At 44.7% G+C, this 21,335-nt stretch overlaps 1 protein-coding gene across 1 annotated transcript; it reads left to right on the top strand.

The window, feature by feature from the left end:
- Positions 1 to 2,780: 2,780 nt before the first annotated feature.
- Positions 2,781 to 12,914, top strand: LOC139457456 (perlucin-like). Its single transcript, XM_071238845.1, has 4 exons — positions 2,781 to 2,854; positions 9,281 to 9,366; positions 12,255 to 12,348; positions 12,672 to 12,914. The coding sequence occupies exons 1-4, from the start codon at positions 2,788 to 2,790 to the stop codon at positions 12,893 to 12,895; spliced, it is 471 nt and encodes a 156-aa protein (XP_071094946.1). The 5' UTR covers positions 2,781 to 2,787; the 3' UTR covers positions 12,896 to 12,914.
- The last annotated feature ends 8,421 nt before the right edge of the window (positions 12,915 to 21,335 follow it).

Here is a 21,335-nt window from a genome sequence, read left to right as displayed (position 1 = left end):
TTCATTAAATACTTGAGTATACAAGTATACTGAACCAAATTAAAAACTTCACAATCCTAAATTTTTAACATTTTGACCAGTTATCATTGTGGGCCCTTATTGTGTATTTAAACAGTAATGGCCACGTATTGTCTTCAGATAACACCTGTTTTTGGGGAAGGTGAATCGATCAAAATCATGTGTACAGCACTATAGTGGCAAAAGTGGTTTTTCATGTACAACTGGTCACATGGCCATAATACCGCACGTGTTTCCAGCCGTACTTTTTAGCAGTCATTTACAAAAAAGAAAAACACAAGAAAACAAAAGTCTTTACGGCCATTGTGCAAATGTGCAACGTGAACGTGCCATCGGCATGTTGCAGACGGGAACGTCAGTAGTTGAAGTTGCAAGGACGATGGGTTGTAGTCGACGGACTGTTTATGATTTACAGACGCGTCTACAGCAAACCGGTACCACCGCTGATCGCCCTCGGCCAGGTCGATCACGTGTGACGTCACATGCAGAGGATCGTCAGATTGTCTTACGTAACCCCCGTAACCGATTTTTGACGGCTACATCAACCAAAAATGAACTGTTTCGGGGTAGACTGAGTGCGCAAACTGTTCGAAACCGTCTGAGAACTGCTCACCTTCAAGCACGACGATTCTGACTCAATTACACAGACGTCAACGTCAATTGTGGGCACAGCGACACTTACGATGGACTCAGAGGAATTGGAATCAAGTCGTCTTCAGTGATGGATCCCGATTTAAACTTTGATTTGCTGATGGTAGGGCGAGGGTGTGGAGGCGCCGTCATGAACGTTACGCCCAGTGTTGTGTACAGACAGATTTCGAGGCGGAAGTGTCATGGCGTGGGGTGCTTTCTGTGGCAATGTACGCTGGAAGGCTTCTTGTCATCCGTGGCAACCTCAACACTGCTGCTTACCGCGACCAGGTACTGGCACCAGAACTTCTGCCTTTTATGGCAGCTCATGGACCCGGTTTGATCTTCCAACTAGACAATGCCAGACCCCACACAGCAATTTTGACAAGGAATTTCCCTCAGAATGCGGGAGTCAACGCCATGGACTGGCCGTCAAGGTCTCCCGACCTCAATCCCATCGAACACGTCTGGGATGCTCTTGCCAGAAGTCTGCGCACTCACCAGAACCAACCACAGAATTTGCAAGATCTTGGCACCATTTTGCAGCAACAATGGCGTCATCTTCCGAATCATGTGTTCACAAGCATCACAAGGTCCATGCTGAGGCGTTGTGTGGCAATTGATAACGCACATATGGCCATACACGCTACTGAACTTGTGTGCCATCAGATTCTCGTGCTTGAGACTTATGATTTAAACTGTTGATGTTATTACCGAATACCGTAGGTGCTTGGAACAAATTATTGTTACCACCGTTAATTAAAATCCTTCTTTGGACATTAATGATTAACAATTACCTTCTCTGATACATTTGTCCGTTGTAAATCATATATGCGATTACTTTGAAAAATGTGAAGTTTTTAATTTGACTCGGTGATGTTAATACAGTCCAGTGACAGAATCCACTGTCTTTAGACACACTGCCAATGGCTGAGACTAGAACTTCAAGAACACTATTTGTGAAATCCAACACCCCGTTGTGATCAGTGTATGGGACATTTGAAGACTTGATAGTCACATGTAACCGTCATGATCAGGAACTGTTACCTTGTCCATAAATGTTTACTCGTCTACTCGGATCCAGATGTTACCTTACACCGCACACGACACACGTCAATAGCCACGTACAGGTACAGGTTGACATTAGCAAGTGTACGTTTCATTCTGCACCGTGGTAGCGTGCACCAGCTGAAAATTTACCAGGAACAGCTTGTGCGTATTTAAATGAGCCTATATGATTGTTCTTACAAAGCAGATTCTATGTAACCGCTCTCCACTGCACGTATTGTAGAGCACAACTGATAATACAGTAAATTACGGTTATAACGAACTCAAATGGGCCACTAATTTTAGTTCGTTATAAGGATACATACAGGATATACACAGCAAATGCCCAGGACCAAAAAACAGTACGTTATATCCGTCAGTTCGTTATAACCGTAGTTCGTTATAACCGTAGTTCGTTATAAGCATACATACAGGATATACACAGCAAATGCCCGGGACCAAAAAAATGGTACTTTATATCTGTCAGTTCGTTATAAGCGTGTTCGTTATAAACAAAGATTACTGTAGTTATTGTGGCAATCACTCAACATCTCTAAAAAAGATGTTCATAACACATAACACTTAAAACACGGTACGCTGTTTGTTTATCAGCAAGTAAGTTGTGTAAATTAGGGTTGATGTAACAGTTTTGATCTTTGAGAGTCAAGAAAGTCCTGATGTATGTATTCATATCATCACGTCACCCCTTTTGAGAAAGAAGAATCCTTCAGAAAAAAATCTTTGGTACTAAGTTATAACTGATTATATTTATTGAGAACAAAATCCCATTTCGTTGTTAAGTACTGTAGGAACAGAACGGGATTTAAAACTAGTGAATCTGACTTTGCACATGTAATTGTTTTTCACTGATGTTAGGTCTTGATAGCTATGACGTATAACTGGCATAACCCCTGACCTGGCGTTATATTTTGGATAGGTGGCAGTGTCATGAACAGCTGTGCCATACCACATGCTTATTCTAAGTGCAAGCGTAGTAGCGAATCAAAATCAGCTACGTGGAGGTGATACATTGACAATATGTCACCTACAATATATAAAAGCTGGAAAATACAGTTCAGTTTCGTCGTCCCCATGATGAGAACGTTCTGTTGGCCTCTGCTGTTGCTGTTGGGTTGTGCCCTCCACCGTGGTGCTGAAGGTAAGACGTTGAGGTCGTTGATGCCTACATCTAGAATGGAGGAACATACACAGAGACTTCAATAAGTAAGCTATTAAACATTTAAAACTATACTGAAATGAACAAAATAGACCCACAACAGTTTACAAATACTATAGTTTGTTTCTTCTCCCAAAATCGGAATCGAAGATATAGGTATAAACTCAGTCAAATCGGTTTTGTTAAGTATTGCAGCAGGTTCCATCCTTATTTTGAAAGGTTTAGCCCGTTTCATTCATTGACAGTATCAACCTTTACATGATAATGTTCTTGAACAGATTTAAATTTCAGTGGGTTTTTTTCTGCAAAGATACAATATGTGAACATATGTATAATAGTGGAAAACACTTCACTTCAAAAGCATAACCGCCTGAGTCTCATGAGTTATTCAAGTTGGCTTAGAGCATAATTGTAAATAATGATCAACGAAACTGTAAGTTATAGTGAATCCAATCTTTCTCTGACATATGATTTTATGTTAATGCTGCTTATGGTGAACTTTTGTCAGGCATGTACATGGGGCTAAATAAAGATGGTAGTTTGTCAGACAAACCTAGAATCTGGTAAGTCATTTGAAAACCTAACTGGAGTAATGCCCTGCAGTACCATTGGAATGTGGTTACTTGGAGTTAAGGAAAGTGCTTAAAATGTCAATCACCCTAAAGCACTAAAACAAAGCATATTTTTCAAAGGAAGTCTCTTGATAAGTCATTGCGAAATCAGAACCCTCTCATCAACAGCAGGAACAACAGCGCTTATTGGACAAAAACTAGCCTAAAGATTCTGGTGGTTTTAGGAAGGCCATTGGTAAATGTTGTATTGCCAATCGTCGTCGTGGTTCTACACGATGGAGGTAATTAAAGATGGCGTAGTTGTCGCTCATAATGATATTGTATAAGAGAAATGGCAATCAGACTATTCTTCTCTGTACAATATTTAACCTTCTAGTACGTTTGATTAACAGATCTTTGAGAACATTATATAAGATGTTAATTATGTCTGTTAATTCCAAAACTTAGTCGTCGCAATGTTCCGATAACAATGATAATGTTCCCTGAAGAAGTACGGAATGTTAACAACCGGAATGGACGCGACAAAGTATTTTGTATTCCGGCTGAAGCATTACAAAATGTTCTGTGTTACTTTACTTTTCCACATTTTCACATATTGTTTTGATATTAACACCTGTCCAGAATTCAAGTTTGTATAATAATCCCTATCATGTTAATGTAAGGGATGATTTCGGTCATCGCTGTGTCTATTGTTATCTATTCTATGTGAACTATATTCTAATCTATTGAATATCCGACATGCCTATATCACTCCCCTAGGCTCAGATCACCCCCACCCCCCTCCCCCCCCCCCCCAATCCCCCTAGGCTTAGATCACTTCCCTAGGCTCAGATCACCCACCCCCACCCCCCACCCCCCTAGGCTTAGATCCCTCCCCCTTGGCTCAGATTACTCCCCATAGGCTCAAATCACACACCCTGGGCTCAGATCCATCCCCCTTGTCTCAGTTCACTCCCTCTAGACTCAGATCACTCCTCCTTGCCTCAGATCACTCCCCCTAGACTCCAAACACCTTCCCTGGGTTCAGACCCTTATCCCCTATGCCCTGTCCACCTGGACACAGAACACTCCCCTGGGCTCAGATCCCTCCAGTCTGGGCGTAGATCACTCCTCCTGGGCTCGGATCACCCCCCGCCCCCTAATGCTCAGATCCCCGCCTCCCCGAGGCTAAGATCCCTCCCCACAAGGCTCGTGTCAATCCCTCTAGGCTCAGATCACTCCCCTAGGCTCAGATCCCTCACGCCTAACCTCGGTTCACTCCCTCTAGGCTCAGATCACTCCCTTAGGCTCAGATCCCCCCCCCCTCAGGTCAGATCCCCACTTCCCCCAGGCTTAGATCCCCTAGACACAGAACACTTCCCCTCGGCTGGGAGCACTTCCCCGAGGCTCAGATCCCTCCCCCTGGGCTCAGATCACCCCATCGGCTCAGAGCACTGCCCTGGGCTCAGAGCACTGCCTCGAGACTCAGATCACTCCCCCTCGGCTCAGAGCACTCCCTCGATGCTCAGATCACTCCCCCTCGGCTCAGAGCACTCCCTCGATGCTCAGATCACTCCCACTAGGCTTAGATCCCTCCGCCTTGGCTCAGATCACTCCCCCTAGGCTCAGATCACCCCCCCCCCCCCCAAGCTCAGGTTAGTCCCCCTAGGCTCAAATAACTCCTCTAGGCTCAGATCACTCCCCTAAGCTCAAGTTAGTCCCCCTAGGCTGAGATCTCTCACGCCTCACCTCAGATCACTCCCTCTAGGGTCAAATCACTCCCCTGGGCTCAGATCCCTCTAGTCTGGGCGTAGATCACTCCTCCTGGGCTCGGATCACCCCCTCCCCCTAATGCTCAGATCCCCGCCTCCCCGAGGCTTAGATCCCTCCCCACAAGGCTCGTATCAATACCCCTAGGCTCAGATCACTCCCCCTGAGCTCAGAGCACTCACCCTAGGCTTAGATCACTCCCCTAGGCTCAAATCCCCCCCCCCCCCCCACACACACACAAGGCTTAGATCCCTCCCCCTGGGCACAGACCACTCCCCCGAGGCTCCGACCCCCCCCCATCCCCCTCGGGCACAGATCCCTCCCCTAGGCTCAGATCACCCCCTTGGCTCAGAGCACTCCACTGGGATCAGATCCATCACGCCTAACCTCAGATCACTCCCCTAGGCTTAGATACCTTACGCCTAACCTCAGATCACTCCCTCTAGGCTCAGATCACTCCCCTGGGCTCAGATCACTCAAGCGTGGGCGTAGATCCCTCCCCCTTGGCTCAGATCACTCCCCTAGGCTCAGATCCCTCACGCATAACCTCAGATCACCAGATCACTCCCTTTAGGGTCAAATCACTCCAGTCTGGTCGTAGATCACTCCTCCTGGGCTCGGATCACCCCCCGCCCCCTAATGCTCAGATCCCCGCCTCCCCGAGGCTTAGATCCCTCCACACAAGGCTCGTGCCAATCCCCCTAGGCTCAGATCACTCCCCTAGGCTCAGATCCCTCACGCCTAACCTCGGTTCACTCCCTCTAGGCTCAGATCACTCCCCTAGGCTCAGACCCCCCCCCCCCTCCCTTCAGGGTCAGATCCCCACTTCCCCCAGGCTTAGATCCCCTAGACACAGAACACTCCCCCTCGGCTCGGAGCACTTCCCTGAGGCTCAGATCACCCCTTCGGCTCAGAGCACTCCCCTGGGCTCAGAGCACTCCCTCGAGGCTCAGATCACTCCCACTAGGCTTAGATCCCTCCGCCTTGGCTCAGATCACTCCCCTAGGGCTCCGATCACTCCCACTGAGCTCAGAGTACTCACCCTAGGCTTAGATCACTCCTCTAGTCTCAAATCACTCCACCCCCCACCCCCCACCCCCCCACAAGGCTTAGATCCCTCCCCCTGGGCACAGACCACTCCCCCGAGGCTCCGACCCGCCCCCCCCCCCCCCCTTCCCCCTCGGGCACAGATCCCTCCCCTAGGCTCAGATCACCCCCTTGGCTCAGAGCACTCCACTGGGATCAGATCCATCACGCCTAACCTCAGATAACTCCACTAGGCTCAGATCCCTTACGCCTAGCCTCAGATCACTCCCTCTAGGCTCAGATCACTCCCCTGGGCTCAGATCACTCAAGTGTGGGCGTAGATCCCTCCCCCTAGGCTCAGATCACTCCCCCTTGGCTCAGAGCACTTCCACTGAGCTCAGGGCACTCACCATAGGCTCAATCACTCCACCTAGGCTCAGGTGAGTCTCCCAAAGGCTTAGATCCCTCCCCCTAGGCACAGAGCACTCCCCCTGGGCTCGGAGCACTTCCCCGAGGGTAAGATCCCTCCCCCTGGGCTCAGATCACTACCCATAGGCTCAGATTACTCCCCCTAGGCTCAGGTGAGTCCCCCGAGGCTCAATTCATTCCCCCTAGGCACAGATCACCCCCTCGGTTCAGATCACTCCCCTCGGCTCAGATCTAGAGCACTCCCTCGAGGCTAAGATCACTCCCCCTAGGCTTAGATCCCCCCGCTTTGGGTCAGATCACTCCCCCTGGGCTCGGAGCACACACCTAGGGCTCCGATTACTCCCACAAGGCTCCGATCACTCCCCTAGGGCTCCGACCACTCCCCTAGGCTTGGAGCACTCCCCCTAGGCTCAGATCACTCCCCCTAAGCTAAGGTGAGTCCCCCTTGGCTCAAATCGCTCCCCTAGGCTCAGACCCCATTCCCCCCACACACACCCAACACACACATGCTCAAATCACTCCCCTAGGCTCAGATCCCTCACGCCTAAACTCAGATCACTCCCTCTAGGCTCAGACCACCCCCCTAGATGCATATCCACCACCAAGGCACAGATCCCTCCTCCTAGCTAGGCACAGATAAGTCCCCCTCGGCTCAGATCAGTCCCCCCAGGCTCAGAGCACCCCCACCCCCTGGGCTCATAGCACCCCCTAGGCTCCGATCCCTCGCGACCAGCCTCAGACCCCTTCCCCCCCCCCCCCCCCCCCCCCTCCCGCACTCAGAGCACTTCCCTTGACCTCGGAGCACTTCCCCGAGGCTCAGATCCCTCACCCTGGGCTCAGATGACTCCCCATAGACTCAGATTACTCCCCCTAGGCTCAGATCATTCCCCCTAGGCACAGATCACCCCTTCGGCTCAGAGCACACACCTGGGCTCAGAGCACTCCTTTGAGGCTCAGATCATTCCCCCTAGGCTCGGAGCACTCCCCTAGGGCTCAGATCACTCCCCTAAGCTTAGATCCCTCCCCCTAGGCTCAGATCCCTTACGCCTAACCTCAGATCACTCCCTTTAGGCTCAGATCACTCCCCTGGGCTCAGATCACTCAAGCGTGGGCGTAGATCCCTCCCCCTAGGCTCAGATCACTCCCTGAGAGCACTTCCACTGAGCTCAGGGCACTCACCCTAGGCTCATAACACTCCCCATAGGCTCAGATCACTCCACCTAGGCTCAGGTGAGTCTCCCAAAGGCTTAGATCCCTCCCCCTAGGCACAGAGCACTCCCCCTGGGCTCGGAGCACTTCCCCGAGGGTAAGATCCCTCCCCCTGGGCTCAGATCACTACCCATAGGCTCAGATTACTCCCCCTAGGCTCAGGTGAGTCCCCCGAGGCTCAATTCATTCCCCCTAGGCACAGATCACCCCCTCGGTTCAGATCACTCCCCTCGGCTCAGATCTAGAGCACTCCCTCGAGGCTAAGATCACTCCCCCTAGGCTTAGATCCCCCCGCTTTGGGTCAAATCATTCCCCCTGGGCTCGGAGCACACACCTAGGGCTCCGATCACTCCCACAAGGCTCCGATCACTCCCCTAGGGCTCCGACCACTCCCCTAGGCTTGGAGCACTCCCCCTAAGCTAAGGTGAGTCCCCCTTGGCTCAAATCGCTCCCCTAGGCTCAGAACCCATTCCCCACACACACACCCCACACACACATGCTCAAATCACTCCCTCTAGGCTCAGACCACACCCCTAGATGCATATCCACCACCAAGGCACAGATCCCTCCTCCTAGCTAGGCACAGATAAGTCCCCCTCGGCTCAGAGCACCCCCCTCCCCCCTGGGCTCAGAGCACCCCCTTAGGCTCCGATCCCTCGCGACCAGCCTCAGACCCCTCCCCCCCTAGACCCCCCCCCCTCATATCCCCGCCTCCACAAGGCTTAGGTCCCTCCCGCACTCAGAGCACTCAGAGCACTTCCCTTGACCTCGGAGCACTTCCCCTTACAGATACCCGCCTCCCCAAGGCTTAGATCCCTCCCCTTAGGCACAGAGCACTCCCCTTAGGCACAGAGCACTCCCCCTGGGTTCAGATCACTCCCCCCCCCGGGCTCAGAGCACTCCCCCTTGGCTCAGATCACTCCCCTAGGCTTAGATCCCTCCCCCTAGGCTCAGATCACTCCCCCTGGGCTCGGATCCCTCCAGCCTGGGCGCAGATCCCTTCCCCTAGGCTCAGATCCCTCCCCCTAGGCTCAGGTCACTACCCCTTGGCTCAGATCACTCCCCTCGCCTCAAATCACTCCCGCCTAGCCTCAGATCCCTCCCCCTAGGCTCAAATCACTCCCCATGGGCTCAGATCACTCCTCCTTTGCTCAGATCACACTGCTACGCCGAGTTTGTTACCTTGGTGCGGGCCAAGCATGCCATAAGTCTTAGTTGTCGGGATTTCATCACAGTAAATTTAAAACTAGCATCCTCACTTTGCACTGTGTCGAATAAATATCACACTATACAATTCAATACGAGTTATCATGAATTACGACTGGTCACATCTTATCAAACAACCATTGGATATTTACTTAGAAAGCAAATTATTAAATTATCAAAATTCTAAGCTACATTTTCAATAACGATTTATATCCAGGCTGGATGTGCCCAGGCGGATTTCACAAGCATGGTCGTTCGTGTTACTGGTTCTCCAATATCAAGGGCAACTTTGCAGAAGCCAGGGTAAGTGTTATATTATTTGTGGCGTATTGAAAGTCTTACGATATATGTACATGTGTATGTAACCGTGCTTGTGTTAGCCGTAGTACAGTTGGCGATCTAGTGGTCCAAATAATCACAAACAGCTGTGGGGGTTGAGGCTGATGACGTTTATTTGAATATGCTAGGTACCCATGTACGTACGTACTTACTTCAGCCTGAAACAATGAAAGTACAACATAAGCAAATATAACATAGAATCTCATAAATATATTCAATCTGTTATAGTTACTCTCTAGATTTCAGTAACAGACATATCACTTTCATTAAATAGATAGCACTTACTTTACATTACACAATACATCAGACGTATCCGTACAATACATCATTGCATCAATACACAGATACAAAGTATATCAATCTGATAATAATGATAGAACGATCATACTCTATGTAACTTTTGTAAGAATTACAAATCATGGAAAATAGAATATTTATACAGCATCTGAGATGATATTACATACCAGATAGGTGAAACTTGTACTGGTAATACCGGTAACAATGATTACACGGTGAACGTTGCCACTGACAAGTACATGGTACAACAACCCCTCATATCAGACTGACAACATTCATACACACTTACCAAGATAAATCAATCACTCATATCAAACATACAGACATATATATTTAGGTTTTGAGTTTAATACTACCTTATATACAGATAGGTATGTGGGTTCATCATGAACTATGAATATATACAACATACATAATGTTTCTCATAAATTCAAGCCCGTTCCCTTGACTGTGGTTTCGCTAGATAGTAGATAGCGACAGGGGGAATCTCGTTAATAAATCAAATTAAGAATGCATTCGACATATATATTATTTCTAATCGCAATAATTAGAAACCATCCATATGTACAACGTCATAAAATAAATAATCAACTAACGTCAAGTATGAATAAATGCCCTCACATATGCAGATCCTCACATGATGAGAACCAGACTCAATATATAGGGGAATAAATCTCGCCAAGTACTAGCTTGGCCTATCAACAAGACAATAGACTGGGCTGGGGCGCGCTGGGGCAAAGAGTGCTGAAAGTCAAAAGCATGCAGTGTGACAATTAGTGGAAGTTAGACTGAGAGTAAGCTCAGTTAATGTTACAGAGCTATGGAATGAATGTTTAAGGTATAAAATACTAAGGTATAAAACATCACTAATATTATAACTAATAATATATTCTTATAATGTAAATATCGTAATAAACTAATTAGTTAAAATGGTAACAAGGCCATATAACCTTACTCCTAACTAGACCACACAGATCTTGGGTAGTCTTGGCTCAAGAAGCTATTGCCACTCTTCCTTGGCCGGCCTGTAGTCCGGATCCTAATCCGATTGAGCATCTCTGGGACATTCTTGGCCGGAAAATCAGACATCGTGATCCCCCAGTTCAAAATCTCGCTGGACTTGAAGCCGCACTTCATGAAGAATGGATCCGTTTGCCTCAGAGAAGCGTTCAACGACTTATAATGAGTATGAGGCGTAGGGTTGAAGCTGTGGTCAATGTCTTGCAATAAACTCTGCACTCCCTAGGGTGTGTATGTGACCCCTGATATGGTGTGCTGAAATCATGACAGATACATGACAACAAAAAATTTCAACGTTTTCTAATCCTTCAATTTCTGGTCTTCGGTAAAATTCCTTTCTGCTCATATTCTTTTGGAACACAAGATAAACTTGCTTTGGGACAAGTTTTGCATCACATGAGGTTGACATATACGGCTTATAACAATCGTATATCTCGTTATAATAGTCATCATTAAGTGCCCCAAGTAACAGCTCACAAATATGGTGGGTGGCGCTTAACTTTTGTGCATGTGTATATATAAAGACTTGAGTCTGCCATATGTATGGAGGGCTTTTGCATATGACGTTTGCTGCGTTTGCTAAGGTGAGGGAGTGAGTGAGTTTGGTTTGACGCCCTTTTTAACAGTATTCCAGTTATATCGCGGCGTGTCAGCTTAACGTGGGAGGAAACATGTGCTGACAAACCTAGAAACATAATCGGCGCGAACCGGGATTCGAACCCACAATCATAGGTGTCTGGCGTGCCCCGTTTGCAAAGGGTCACTACTGTAAAAGGACATATGTCAAATTAAGTGCCTGTGTATCTCAACAAAACTGAAACCTAAAACAAATCACGAACACAAATTCAGTGTTCCAAAAAAAAACTCTCAGTGGCGCGTATGTGAACCACATGTTGCGTTCACAGCCTGGCACCGTCGTCTCCCAATAAGTTTCTGGATGGTTGACCGCCTCTGTGGTCTGGTGGTAGAGCTACCGCCCGGAGAGCGGAAGGTCCGGGGTTCGAGCCGCGTCATACCAAAAGACGTTAAAAGATGGTACTTGCTGTTACCCTGTCTGGCGTTCGGCATTAAGGGGCTAAAACAAGGACTGGTCGGCTCGGAGTCAGTATACTGTGTCTGAGTGGGGTATTCATGTTAAACTGCGGCACGGTATCTCAGTGGGCTAGCACTATAAATCGGCACCAGTCCGGACTAGTACAAGCAGCCACACACACACACGTCGCTATATAAGTGGAATAATCTTGGACGCGAAGTTAAACCCCATTTCACCTCACCTCACCTTTTGGATGGTTGCAAAGGGAAGATGCTGGCGCCCCTACTCACGTGCACGTAGAAATTGCATGGTCCACGTGCAATAATTCGTTTATGTTGGGGCGTTCAGGTCTGGTTCTGAAGATGACAATTGAGAGTATAAATGGTTGAGAAACTTCCGGATTTGTTTTAGTAATGCAGTAATAATGAAGAATGGAACGTGTTTATGGTTGCTACAACGCAAAGAGACTTGGCAGTTGTTACAGTCGAGTTCTGTTTTACAGTCAATATGTCACGCCCTGGACAGTGAATTGGCAACGATCACCAGTTACGCCGAGAATGCCTTTATCAGAGGGTATGCGACTCAGAGAGGAAAAGGTGCGTGTCTAGATAGCATTAATATAGCTACTGTAACATCACACTTACGTGTAGTAAATTGGTTGATTGCTGTTTTAGAAAAGAACTGTTGTTATCCTCAGGTATGAGAATTAACCCATGCTGTTTCTACTGTCACAAGTAAATGTATGTAAATGATTTGACCGAGTGTTAATTATCAGTGCCAGACTGACTACAGAAGTCGACACTCCAACAGATCATGGTGTTATTCTACTTCTACTACACATAGATGGAAGTACATATGCAAATATCAGTTGCACTGTTAACATCTGAACACAGAAGGTAATCTTTGTTTCACATTACAGCTGAAAGATACTACCTTGGAGGCACCGACCTCGGTCTGGAGGGACACTGGAAATGGATGGGGAACAAGCCCTTTATTTACACCAACTGGGCACCGGGGGAACCAAGTAACAGCCTCAATAACGAGCACTGTCTTGAGGTTCTGCGAAAACTTGGTTATCACTGGAATGACGAGAAATGTGATACTTCAGGAAATTTCATTTGTGAAACGGTGCCTTTGAAATGAATAAAGGAAGTTCGCCCAGTGCGCTTTTAATGTTTTAATCAGCATTTTGATCCAACTTTTCAAATACTACAATCACATTGTTATCTGAGAGTTTAGACTTCATAATTTTCAGTTCAAAAATCCTGAAGATATTTTTCTTTGAATCAAGAAGGTTGACAATTGTTTTTCTTGTTTCGGGGTAATTGTGTTGTACCTACAGTGTCATTTTTGTAAATTAATATTTAGTATTCTGTTGACGAAACATTGATATAACTAGTTATATTCAATATAACCATGAAATCAGTTGATTGCTTAACTTGTAAACAGATACAAAAATGAATTTACTACCTAGGTGATTGATTGAATAAACTAGAAGGCTTAAAACATGTAAATAGGCTTTCACAGACATAATATATTCTAAACATGTTTCGTCTATTGTAGTATCACCACACATACATTGGAACGTTTAGCCAAGTCTGCTAAATATCTTACAACTTAGCTTAAATATTGCAACCGAGACACACTCACACATGACTAAATATAGGCAACATGATATCTTGACCATTTCAGCAAACACCTTATTTTAACATGATACACAACTTGCTCTTTATGTCGAGCATTGCGGCATCTCCAGCAGCTCCAGACATTGAGGACTGCATCTTACAACTTTTGTGTACAAACGAGGATGCTGTTTCTACAAAGATTTAAAAGAGCACCATGTTACTCTTGCTTAAAGTAGTTTGATCAGAGTTACAACATTCAAATCCTAAGAAAAGTTTTCAAAACGTGTTGTATGTACAATAAAAAGAAGAGATTTTTATCACGTCATGTATTTTAAGTATATACTTCCTTTGAAATTCGGGGACACGGGTGGCCCAGTCGTCTATGGCGCCGCGATTCGCTGTGCGGAGTTGCGTCCCTTGGGCACGCCAGAAACCCATGATTGTGGGTTTGAATCCCGGTTCGCCATGATTACGTTTCTAGGTTTGTCAGCACTATACCCATGCTCGTGGGTTTCACAGAAGTGGCAAACGTCTGAGACCTGCATCACTTCGAGCTTTCCTCTCACATTAAGCTGACACGCCGCGATATAACTGGAATATTCTTAAAAGCGACGTTAAACCCAACTCACTCACTCACTCACTCCTTTGAATTTCATACAACCATCATTCTTTCTGATCCATTGGAAATAATAACAAATGAAAAAAACAACATGGAAACATTCACTCTGTGAAAGCCCCACGTAAACCCTATCCGTACTGAAATAGAGCATGTACACTGCCAGTCAAAAGAAGGTACACATGCACGAGGAACAAATACAAGAATTCGTTATTCGATGGTAACGTGTTTGAATTTGTTTGTAAGTTTGTTTGTGTTTAACACGCGCTCAGCAATATTCCATCTATGTGACGTCGGTCTGTAAATAATCGAGTCTGGATCAGACAATCCAGTGATTGACATCATGAGCATTGATTCACGCAATTGGGACACGACGACATGCGGCGCGTCTGACCACCCGATCCACTAAGTTGCCTCTTACGACAAAGATAGTTTCCTTTTATGGCACGCATGGGTCGCTGAAGACCTAGTCTACCCGGATCTTTACAAGGTCGATGTATTTTCTGTTACACCGTTACAAGTGCATTTCTAGTGGTATTCACATTTCTTTAGCGATATGCATGTGCATTCTTCTGGTTTAGGTTTGTGGTGTTCACGTACCAAATAATCTACATGCAGGGCGCGTGTTTGGGTTCTCACCCGGTTTCGATGAGCGATAAATTAAACCCGCAGGCAATTATAGAGTGAGTGATCTAGCCAAAGATGTGCATTAGTGTTGACGTTAATATGGATGCATTTTTTGGCACACGAATTGTGTGAACGGGAACGCACTACCCAGACGGACAGTGTTTTCAAATATGAATGAATGAGTGAGTTGGATTTAATGCTGCTTTTAACAGTATTACAGTCATATCCCGGCGTGTCAGCTTTTTGTGGAAATAAAACCCGACGTGATACAGGTCTCAGACGTTTAAGACTTTTGTTGAAACTCCACAGAGCGTGTATTGTGCTGAATAACCTAGAAACATAATTGGGGCGAACCGCGATTCGAACCCACGATCATAGGTTTCTGGTGTGTCCAAGGAACGCAATTCTTCACAGCGGAACTTAGTATAAAATCTCTTTGTTACACATTAAGTGACGTTACTTAGACAATTTAATGGCTTTACATCTGACAAAATAATGCGACGATGGACTACGGCCCATGGTAACTGAAATTGCCGCGGAAATCTGATTTAAAGTTAATAAATGCATCATCATCGTCAGACACGTGAAGAGAACGCACTTTAAACTAAAAGGACTCGGAAATCTGTGTGTTGGGATTACCTTAGATATAATGCTTCCTCCAATATATTGTTTTCTTATTACCCGTGAAGATCCGGGTTAGACTTAGTTCTTCAGCAAGAGGCGACTAAAGGGATCCGGTGGTCATGCACGCAGACTTTGTTCAAGCCTGACATTGGTATCCCAAGAGCGTACATCGATGCTCATGATATCAATCACTTGATTGTCTGATCTGATAACACCTGTGCAAATCATCTGACATCCAAGTTTAGCATGGGAAATCTGCAGGCACCTAATCCACATGCCTAAACAAAAAAGGCGAAAAATACGACATATGACATATCAGTAATCATGAAGTGAAGCAATGTTTGCAATTAAGGTTCGTAATACTATCGAATATTGATCGAACTTTAAGGCAAAAGGACAAAAGAACAAAAGGCAACTCTAACGGACAGTTCATTGGAATGATTCGATTTGTTTTATTTTTATATATACTCTATCAAACACGTTTGGGATACTCGAAACTAATTTGAAATTTCCAACTGACAATAAACACATTTTAACTCTTGAATATAAAGGATGGAAATAGAATTTTCTGAAAAAACAGTGTTTTCTATGGAATCCAAGAAGTGAATTGTCGCCCTTCCAAAAACAAGCAAAAAGTGTCAAAATTAACCAAAGCACGACTATTCCGAAAATGTGTCATTTTTCAAGGTCACAATTTGTCGCATTGTAGTCCCATGAAAAAATATCTAAAAACGGCGTTAAAATTTGCGATAATGCAGCATGATAATGTGAATTAATCTACGTTTGCGCCGAAATATACACATGAAAAAGTTACGCATCACCTAGAAATTTTCTGTAAGGTAAAAATAATTACGAACATGATAAAATGGACAGGGTGAAGTTGGAGAAAGCATTATGTTTGTAACGAAAAGAAACAAAACTCCAACAGTTCGTAAACGATTCCGCAACGTTTGGCAAGACAGACGACTATGGGTAATGTGAGTAATGCGGCATGCATACTAATGATCCTTCATCTTAGTGCTTCAAATAATCTCCTTCCTGTCATTCTTTCCGGAATTCATGCGGATCCGTGATCCGGATCCGGCCAGGGTCTGAAGGGAACTCACATCCCTGCCACAAAACAGTCCATTTCAAAGAAAGTGATTCATGAAGCTGCTCAGAAGATTCACTTTAGATTCGTTCCAATCAATTTCGGTGCTATAAACGTGGTTTTAGTATTTCTGAGTGAGTATTCCAGATAGGATGTCTGAAGTTGGGGTTCATTTCACCGTTTTTCAATATGCGACTTATGTCGTGTTTCTCTTCGATTAGATAGGGGATAAATTTCAATTATTCTTTGATTTGAAATTTCGCATCATTCTTACTGCTATTGTCCGTCAAGATCGTTTCCGCTTATCTCCTGCCAAACATGTACTTCGCTACCGGATGTAATGTGCTCCCAATTCGTTCAGTGTCATTATACAACCATTATATCTTATCATGTTTTGACAAATTCCAAGTATCCCCTTTTTTTTAAGAATAGTTTATTTTTAATAATGCCAGCATGTCACAAATACCTTTCTCTGTCGAAGAAGCCGTCGTAAAATCACGTGAATCATTTCACATTTTGGAAAATGTTGTTGTTTTTACACACTCGTGATTTATTTTCACTTTTACCAGTATTTAATTGCCTCGTTTCTTTGAATTGACTTTAAATATATGAGACCATTGTCTATGTGCTAAACTTCTATGCAAGAAATGAGACCTATCCGCGTGTACCTTATGAATTCATCAATTAAGGACGACACATAGAAAGCATGTGTAACGGACATAAAATGTCTGATCCTCGTAATGTGATTCGAACCACGGACCGTCTGATACGAGGTCAGATACCTTGTCCACATGACCAAAGAGGTGACGCCTGTCAGCAATCCTTGTAGCCCTGGTGTTAGTCTGGCTTCCACTGCAACATTGTCCTCATTGATACTCGATGGAGGGTGGGGGGCAAGGTTGCTGAACCTTCTTATCATATTATTGCTCAAAACTCACACTCAGGTTCAAGTAAGAGAAGACATCTTTCTTCGTCATCTGAAGAAGAGGAATGTGTCAAGAGGTAGCAATTTGTCAATCCGCTAGGCCTACAGCAGTTTGTAAACACTCAGGTTGTTGTCTTGGTACACAAGACACTGAATACTTGTAGATGCATCATAAGATACTGGTCACATTGTCTTTTTGTTATGTCGGAAGAAAGAAGTGTTGCTTAGCTAAAAGACTAAGGAGTATTATCTGTAAAATGCATTACAAGAAAGCCATCTTCAAACACTTATCTTTTCACTTTTGAAATGACTACACTCCAAAAAACCATTAAAGCTGGTTACTGTAACATCGGAGTGGAGATATATGTACCAAATCCACTCTGGCGTTGTAACTGCCAAACATTTAACATGGTGCTAGGTGTTGCACTATCAAGGCATGATGCTCACGCTGCAGAGGAGCTCATGACAGCTCCGATTGTACAAATGACACCAAATGGGCCAACTGCAGTGCAGACCATTTGGCATAATCTAAAGTGTGTGCAAATTTTTAATATGAATCCAAACTCCTAAAGATCAAGTGCAAAAATAACATTTTCTACTTTAAAGCAAAGAAATTACTTCCTTTAATTTCAAAACCTGCTACTAGTCTCTCATATTCAGCTGCAGCTGTTTCTCCTTCTTTGGCTTCAAACAGATTCAAACATTTACACCGAATATGAATTTTCGGTCAACGATGGTCGATATGGAAGTGACCATTTTCACACAATACTTTCAGCTATTAACCCAACTGATGATCCACCTGCGTCCTGGTGGAATATTACTAAGGCCAATTGGCCATCATTTCAAACATTTTCTGCTGACAAATTTAAGTCTGGCATTTAAGTCAGTGTCCCTGAACCTATTCAGTTGTTCACGGACAAACTGAATAATATTGCTGATGTAACTATTCCTAAGTCCTCTGCTAACCCAGATATTTGTAAATCATAGTACACTGATGATTGCAAACAAGCTAGGAAGCTAAGCGTAGGGAAAAGGCTAAAAGTACTTTCGCAGCCGTCCTACAGCTCATAATTTAAATACTGTGAAGTTAAAAAGTGCCAAGGATCGAAATGAGCCTAAAAAAATCGGCAAGAGTGATGGAAGAACTTTGTATCAAAGATTAGTTCCCGTACGCCTCTGACAAAAGTGTGGAACATGATACAAATAATCAACGGGAAAGGTTCAATTTTTGGTATTCATCATCTTAAAGATGATCATCGTAGACTTACTGATAAAATTGACATTGCAAATAATTTTGGTGGAGGGACAGGGATGAATATCAAGGTTGTTGTGTAGAGAGGCTCTTGTGTTACGTGTTGTATGCGGTCAAGCGTTGTCCTGAGCCGTAAGACTGTCCTGGATGTGGACCAACTTGTCCTGCTATGATGAGAGATAGACGCCCACTCCTGTACGCAGTTTCCGGCGTAACGTTCTCCCCGACGTCTGTAGACCCGTGCTCTTCCTTCACCCATTCTATCTAAGGTCCACTGAAACTGTGCTCATCAAAATTCAAGAACAGATGATCATGTCATTAGACACAGACATAGACTTGGCTTCTGGAATGCTATCTGGTGTGACATGTGGATCGAAATAACATTCGTCATTAGCAAGGTGGAACTATTGTAATTAACCTGAGGCCTGAAAGTCAAAAGACATGGGTATTAAGTCTCCACAGGAAGATAGGTTAAAGAAAGTAAACACAATGTTGAAATACGACATGATAAACACAAGGCAAAGATCAGATCTCGTGAGCCTTGATTATTGATGGATCAGTCCTAGATTATTGTCTAGGTTTCAAAGCTAACAGTATATTAAAACTGAAAGTTGGGCATGTGTACTTGGTATTTGACTACCACAAGTACTGCAGCACTAAGAATGTCACACCTTACAACGTAATGATAAAGAGACAAGTCAGAACCAAGCTTGATCTTGTGACGAAGCATTCTAAAACAAAAGAGGAAGAAGTGATAAAACAAGGATTCACATAGAAAGTAAATCAGAGAGCCAGAATACGAAACACTGTAATATCAAGGTGGGAGAATACGTGTTGTTACGACAGAAGAAACAGAAGAGACTGACGACACCATGGGAACCAGCATTGCACAATGTCAGTGTGAAAGGATCAACAATAACAGAGATACGATCAAGCGATGGGAGCAGTGCGACCAGTGATTCGACACATTTCAAGCCTGGGAACAGTGTGATCGTGATCACATGTAATGCCGAACACAGCCATGACAACGATGAACATCAACCCAGTGACTGGAGAGAACAGTCACTGCTCAACACTACGCCAGATAACGAAGACAAAAGATATTCCGAAAACGTATGTGGAGAACCGCCACACCAGCTGTATGGAATGAGTGAGTGAGTGAGTGAGTGAGTGAACGAGTGAGCGAGTGAGCGAGTGAGTGTGTGAGTGAGTGAGTGAGTGAGTGAGTGAGAGTATGGTTTTACACCGCATTTAGCAATACTCCAACAATATCACGGCGGGGGACACCAGAAATAGGCTTTCCACATTGTACCCATTTCGGAAATCGAACCCGTGTCTTCCGCGCCACGAGCGAACCCTTTAACCACTAGGCTACCCGACCACCCAAAGCCCAACATATCTCAAAAACTATGTGTGTGATTAATTATTTGTGTAAATGACTGACGGTTATTCATTTGAATGTAGGATAACATAGCTGATTGATTTGCAGTTATGTAGGTGTAAGTTTATTTTGAATAAGACATTTTGTTCTCTTTTTAAAGAAAGGGAGAAATGTAGTGATTTAGTTTATTATGTTGATACTGGAGAAATCCGCTTGAATCGATGTGTGTGTCCCGGTTAACTGGTCCAAGGGACGTAACTCTGTATAGCTTATGAATAAACGCACATGGAGTGATACTGCGAGCTGAGATAGGCTCTTGTTGTCTCTCGCTAGTTACTGACATGAACAGCTTATTGAGTGAAGCTTGAATAAAATATGAAATGTTTTAACGCAAGGAAATATTTTGCAAGGGATCCCCGTGAACTTCTAACTCCACTGTCAGTGCTCCCATATAGTTGCCATACAGCTACTCACATTCTTGTCTTCTTGTTTAACTTCAAGACAGAGCTAGTTCATCATTTTCATGGCTATATGCTCGTCATTATTTACCCCTGACTCCCCTGCCCAAGTCAATAGTTTTGGTGAAAGTGTCCACAATGTTGTAGGTGGCCAGTTGAAAACGATCTATCTGAGAGGTGAAAAAAGTAAGTCTCTCTCTGAAAATTAGTTTCATAAGAGCGTATTTTTCAACCATATATAAAGTTGTGGGTATTTTTCACAACCCAGCACGTCGAAGTACGTAAGTTCTAACCACTGTCTGTATCTATCACGCCATGTAGTTCTAAGTCAAATCACTTACATCACGACAAGGGGACAGAACTCTCGCAGCCGTATCTTTCATGCGAGTCATGATAATTTTCACAACTAACATCATTGAGTCAAAGTTACAAAAGAATCAGTTATTGTGCTAAAGTGAGGCTACCGTAGCGTAACATACACGTATAAAAGAGATAAAAGAAGACAGTCAATCTTAAGTACAGGTGGTTATAAATGAATGTTTTATTACATTCTATAAGTATTTATTGGCATAATTGTTGATAATACCCCTTTGATGTCGATAGTGATTAATTCCTGACCAAGTACATTGTAGAGCAAATCAGTACATGCTTACTTTCATGTGTGCTTCCACAAGGTTTCGGGAGGTCGGGTAGCCTAGTGGTTAAAGCGTTAGCTCGTCACGCCGAAGACCCGGGTTCGAATCCCGACATGGGTACAATGTGTGAAGCCCATTTCTGGTGTCCCCCGCCGTGATATCGCTGGAATATTGCTAAAAGCGGCGTTAAACCAAGCTCACTCACTCATTCACACCACAAGGTTTCCCGAGGCCTTTACGGAATATTACAGCACAGGTTTTTATCAAGGCTTTGGTAAAGCTCTCCACCACGCTTGGCTTGCCTGGGATTATTCAGTCAGATCAGTACTTTAATGTTCATGTCTGGTGTT

Source organism: Haliotis cracherodii, unplaced genomic scaffold, assembly GCF_022045235.1.
Source record: "Haliotis cracherodii isolate W230 unplaced genomic scaffold, xgHalCrac1.p SCAF_12, whole genome shotgun sequence".
NCBI lineage: Eukaryota > Metazoa > Mollusca > Gastropoda > Lepetellida > Haliotidae > Haliotis > Haliotis cracherodii.
Note: the sequence above shows the minus strand (reverse complement) of the source record. Positions and strands in the feature narration are given on the sequence as shown.

Coding starts and splice junctions, on each gene's coding strand:
- LOC139457456 (XM_071238845.1), top strand. CDS start 2,788: ATGATGAGAACGTTCTGTTGGCCTCTGCTGTTGCTGTTGGGTTGTGCC. Junction 2,855..9,280: donor CCTCCACCGTGGTGCTGAAG/GTAAGACGTTGA, acceptor ATTTATATCCAG/GCTGGATGTGCCCAGGCGGA. Junction 12,349..12,671: donor TGCGACTCAGAGAGGAAAAG/GTGCGTGTCTAG, acceptor TTCACATTACAG/CTGAAAGATACTACCTTGGA.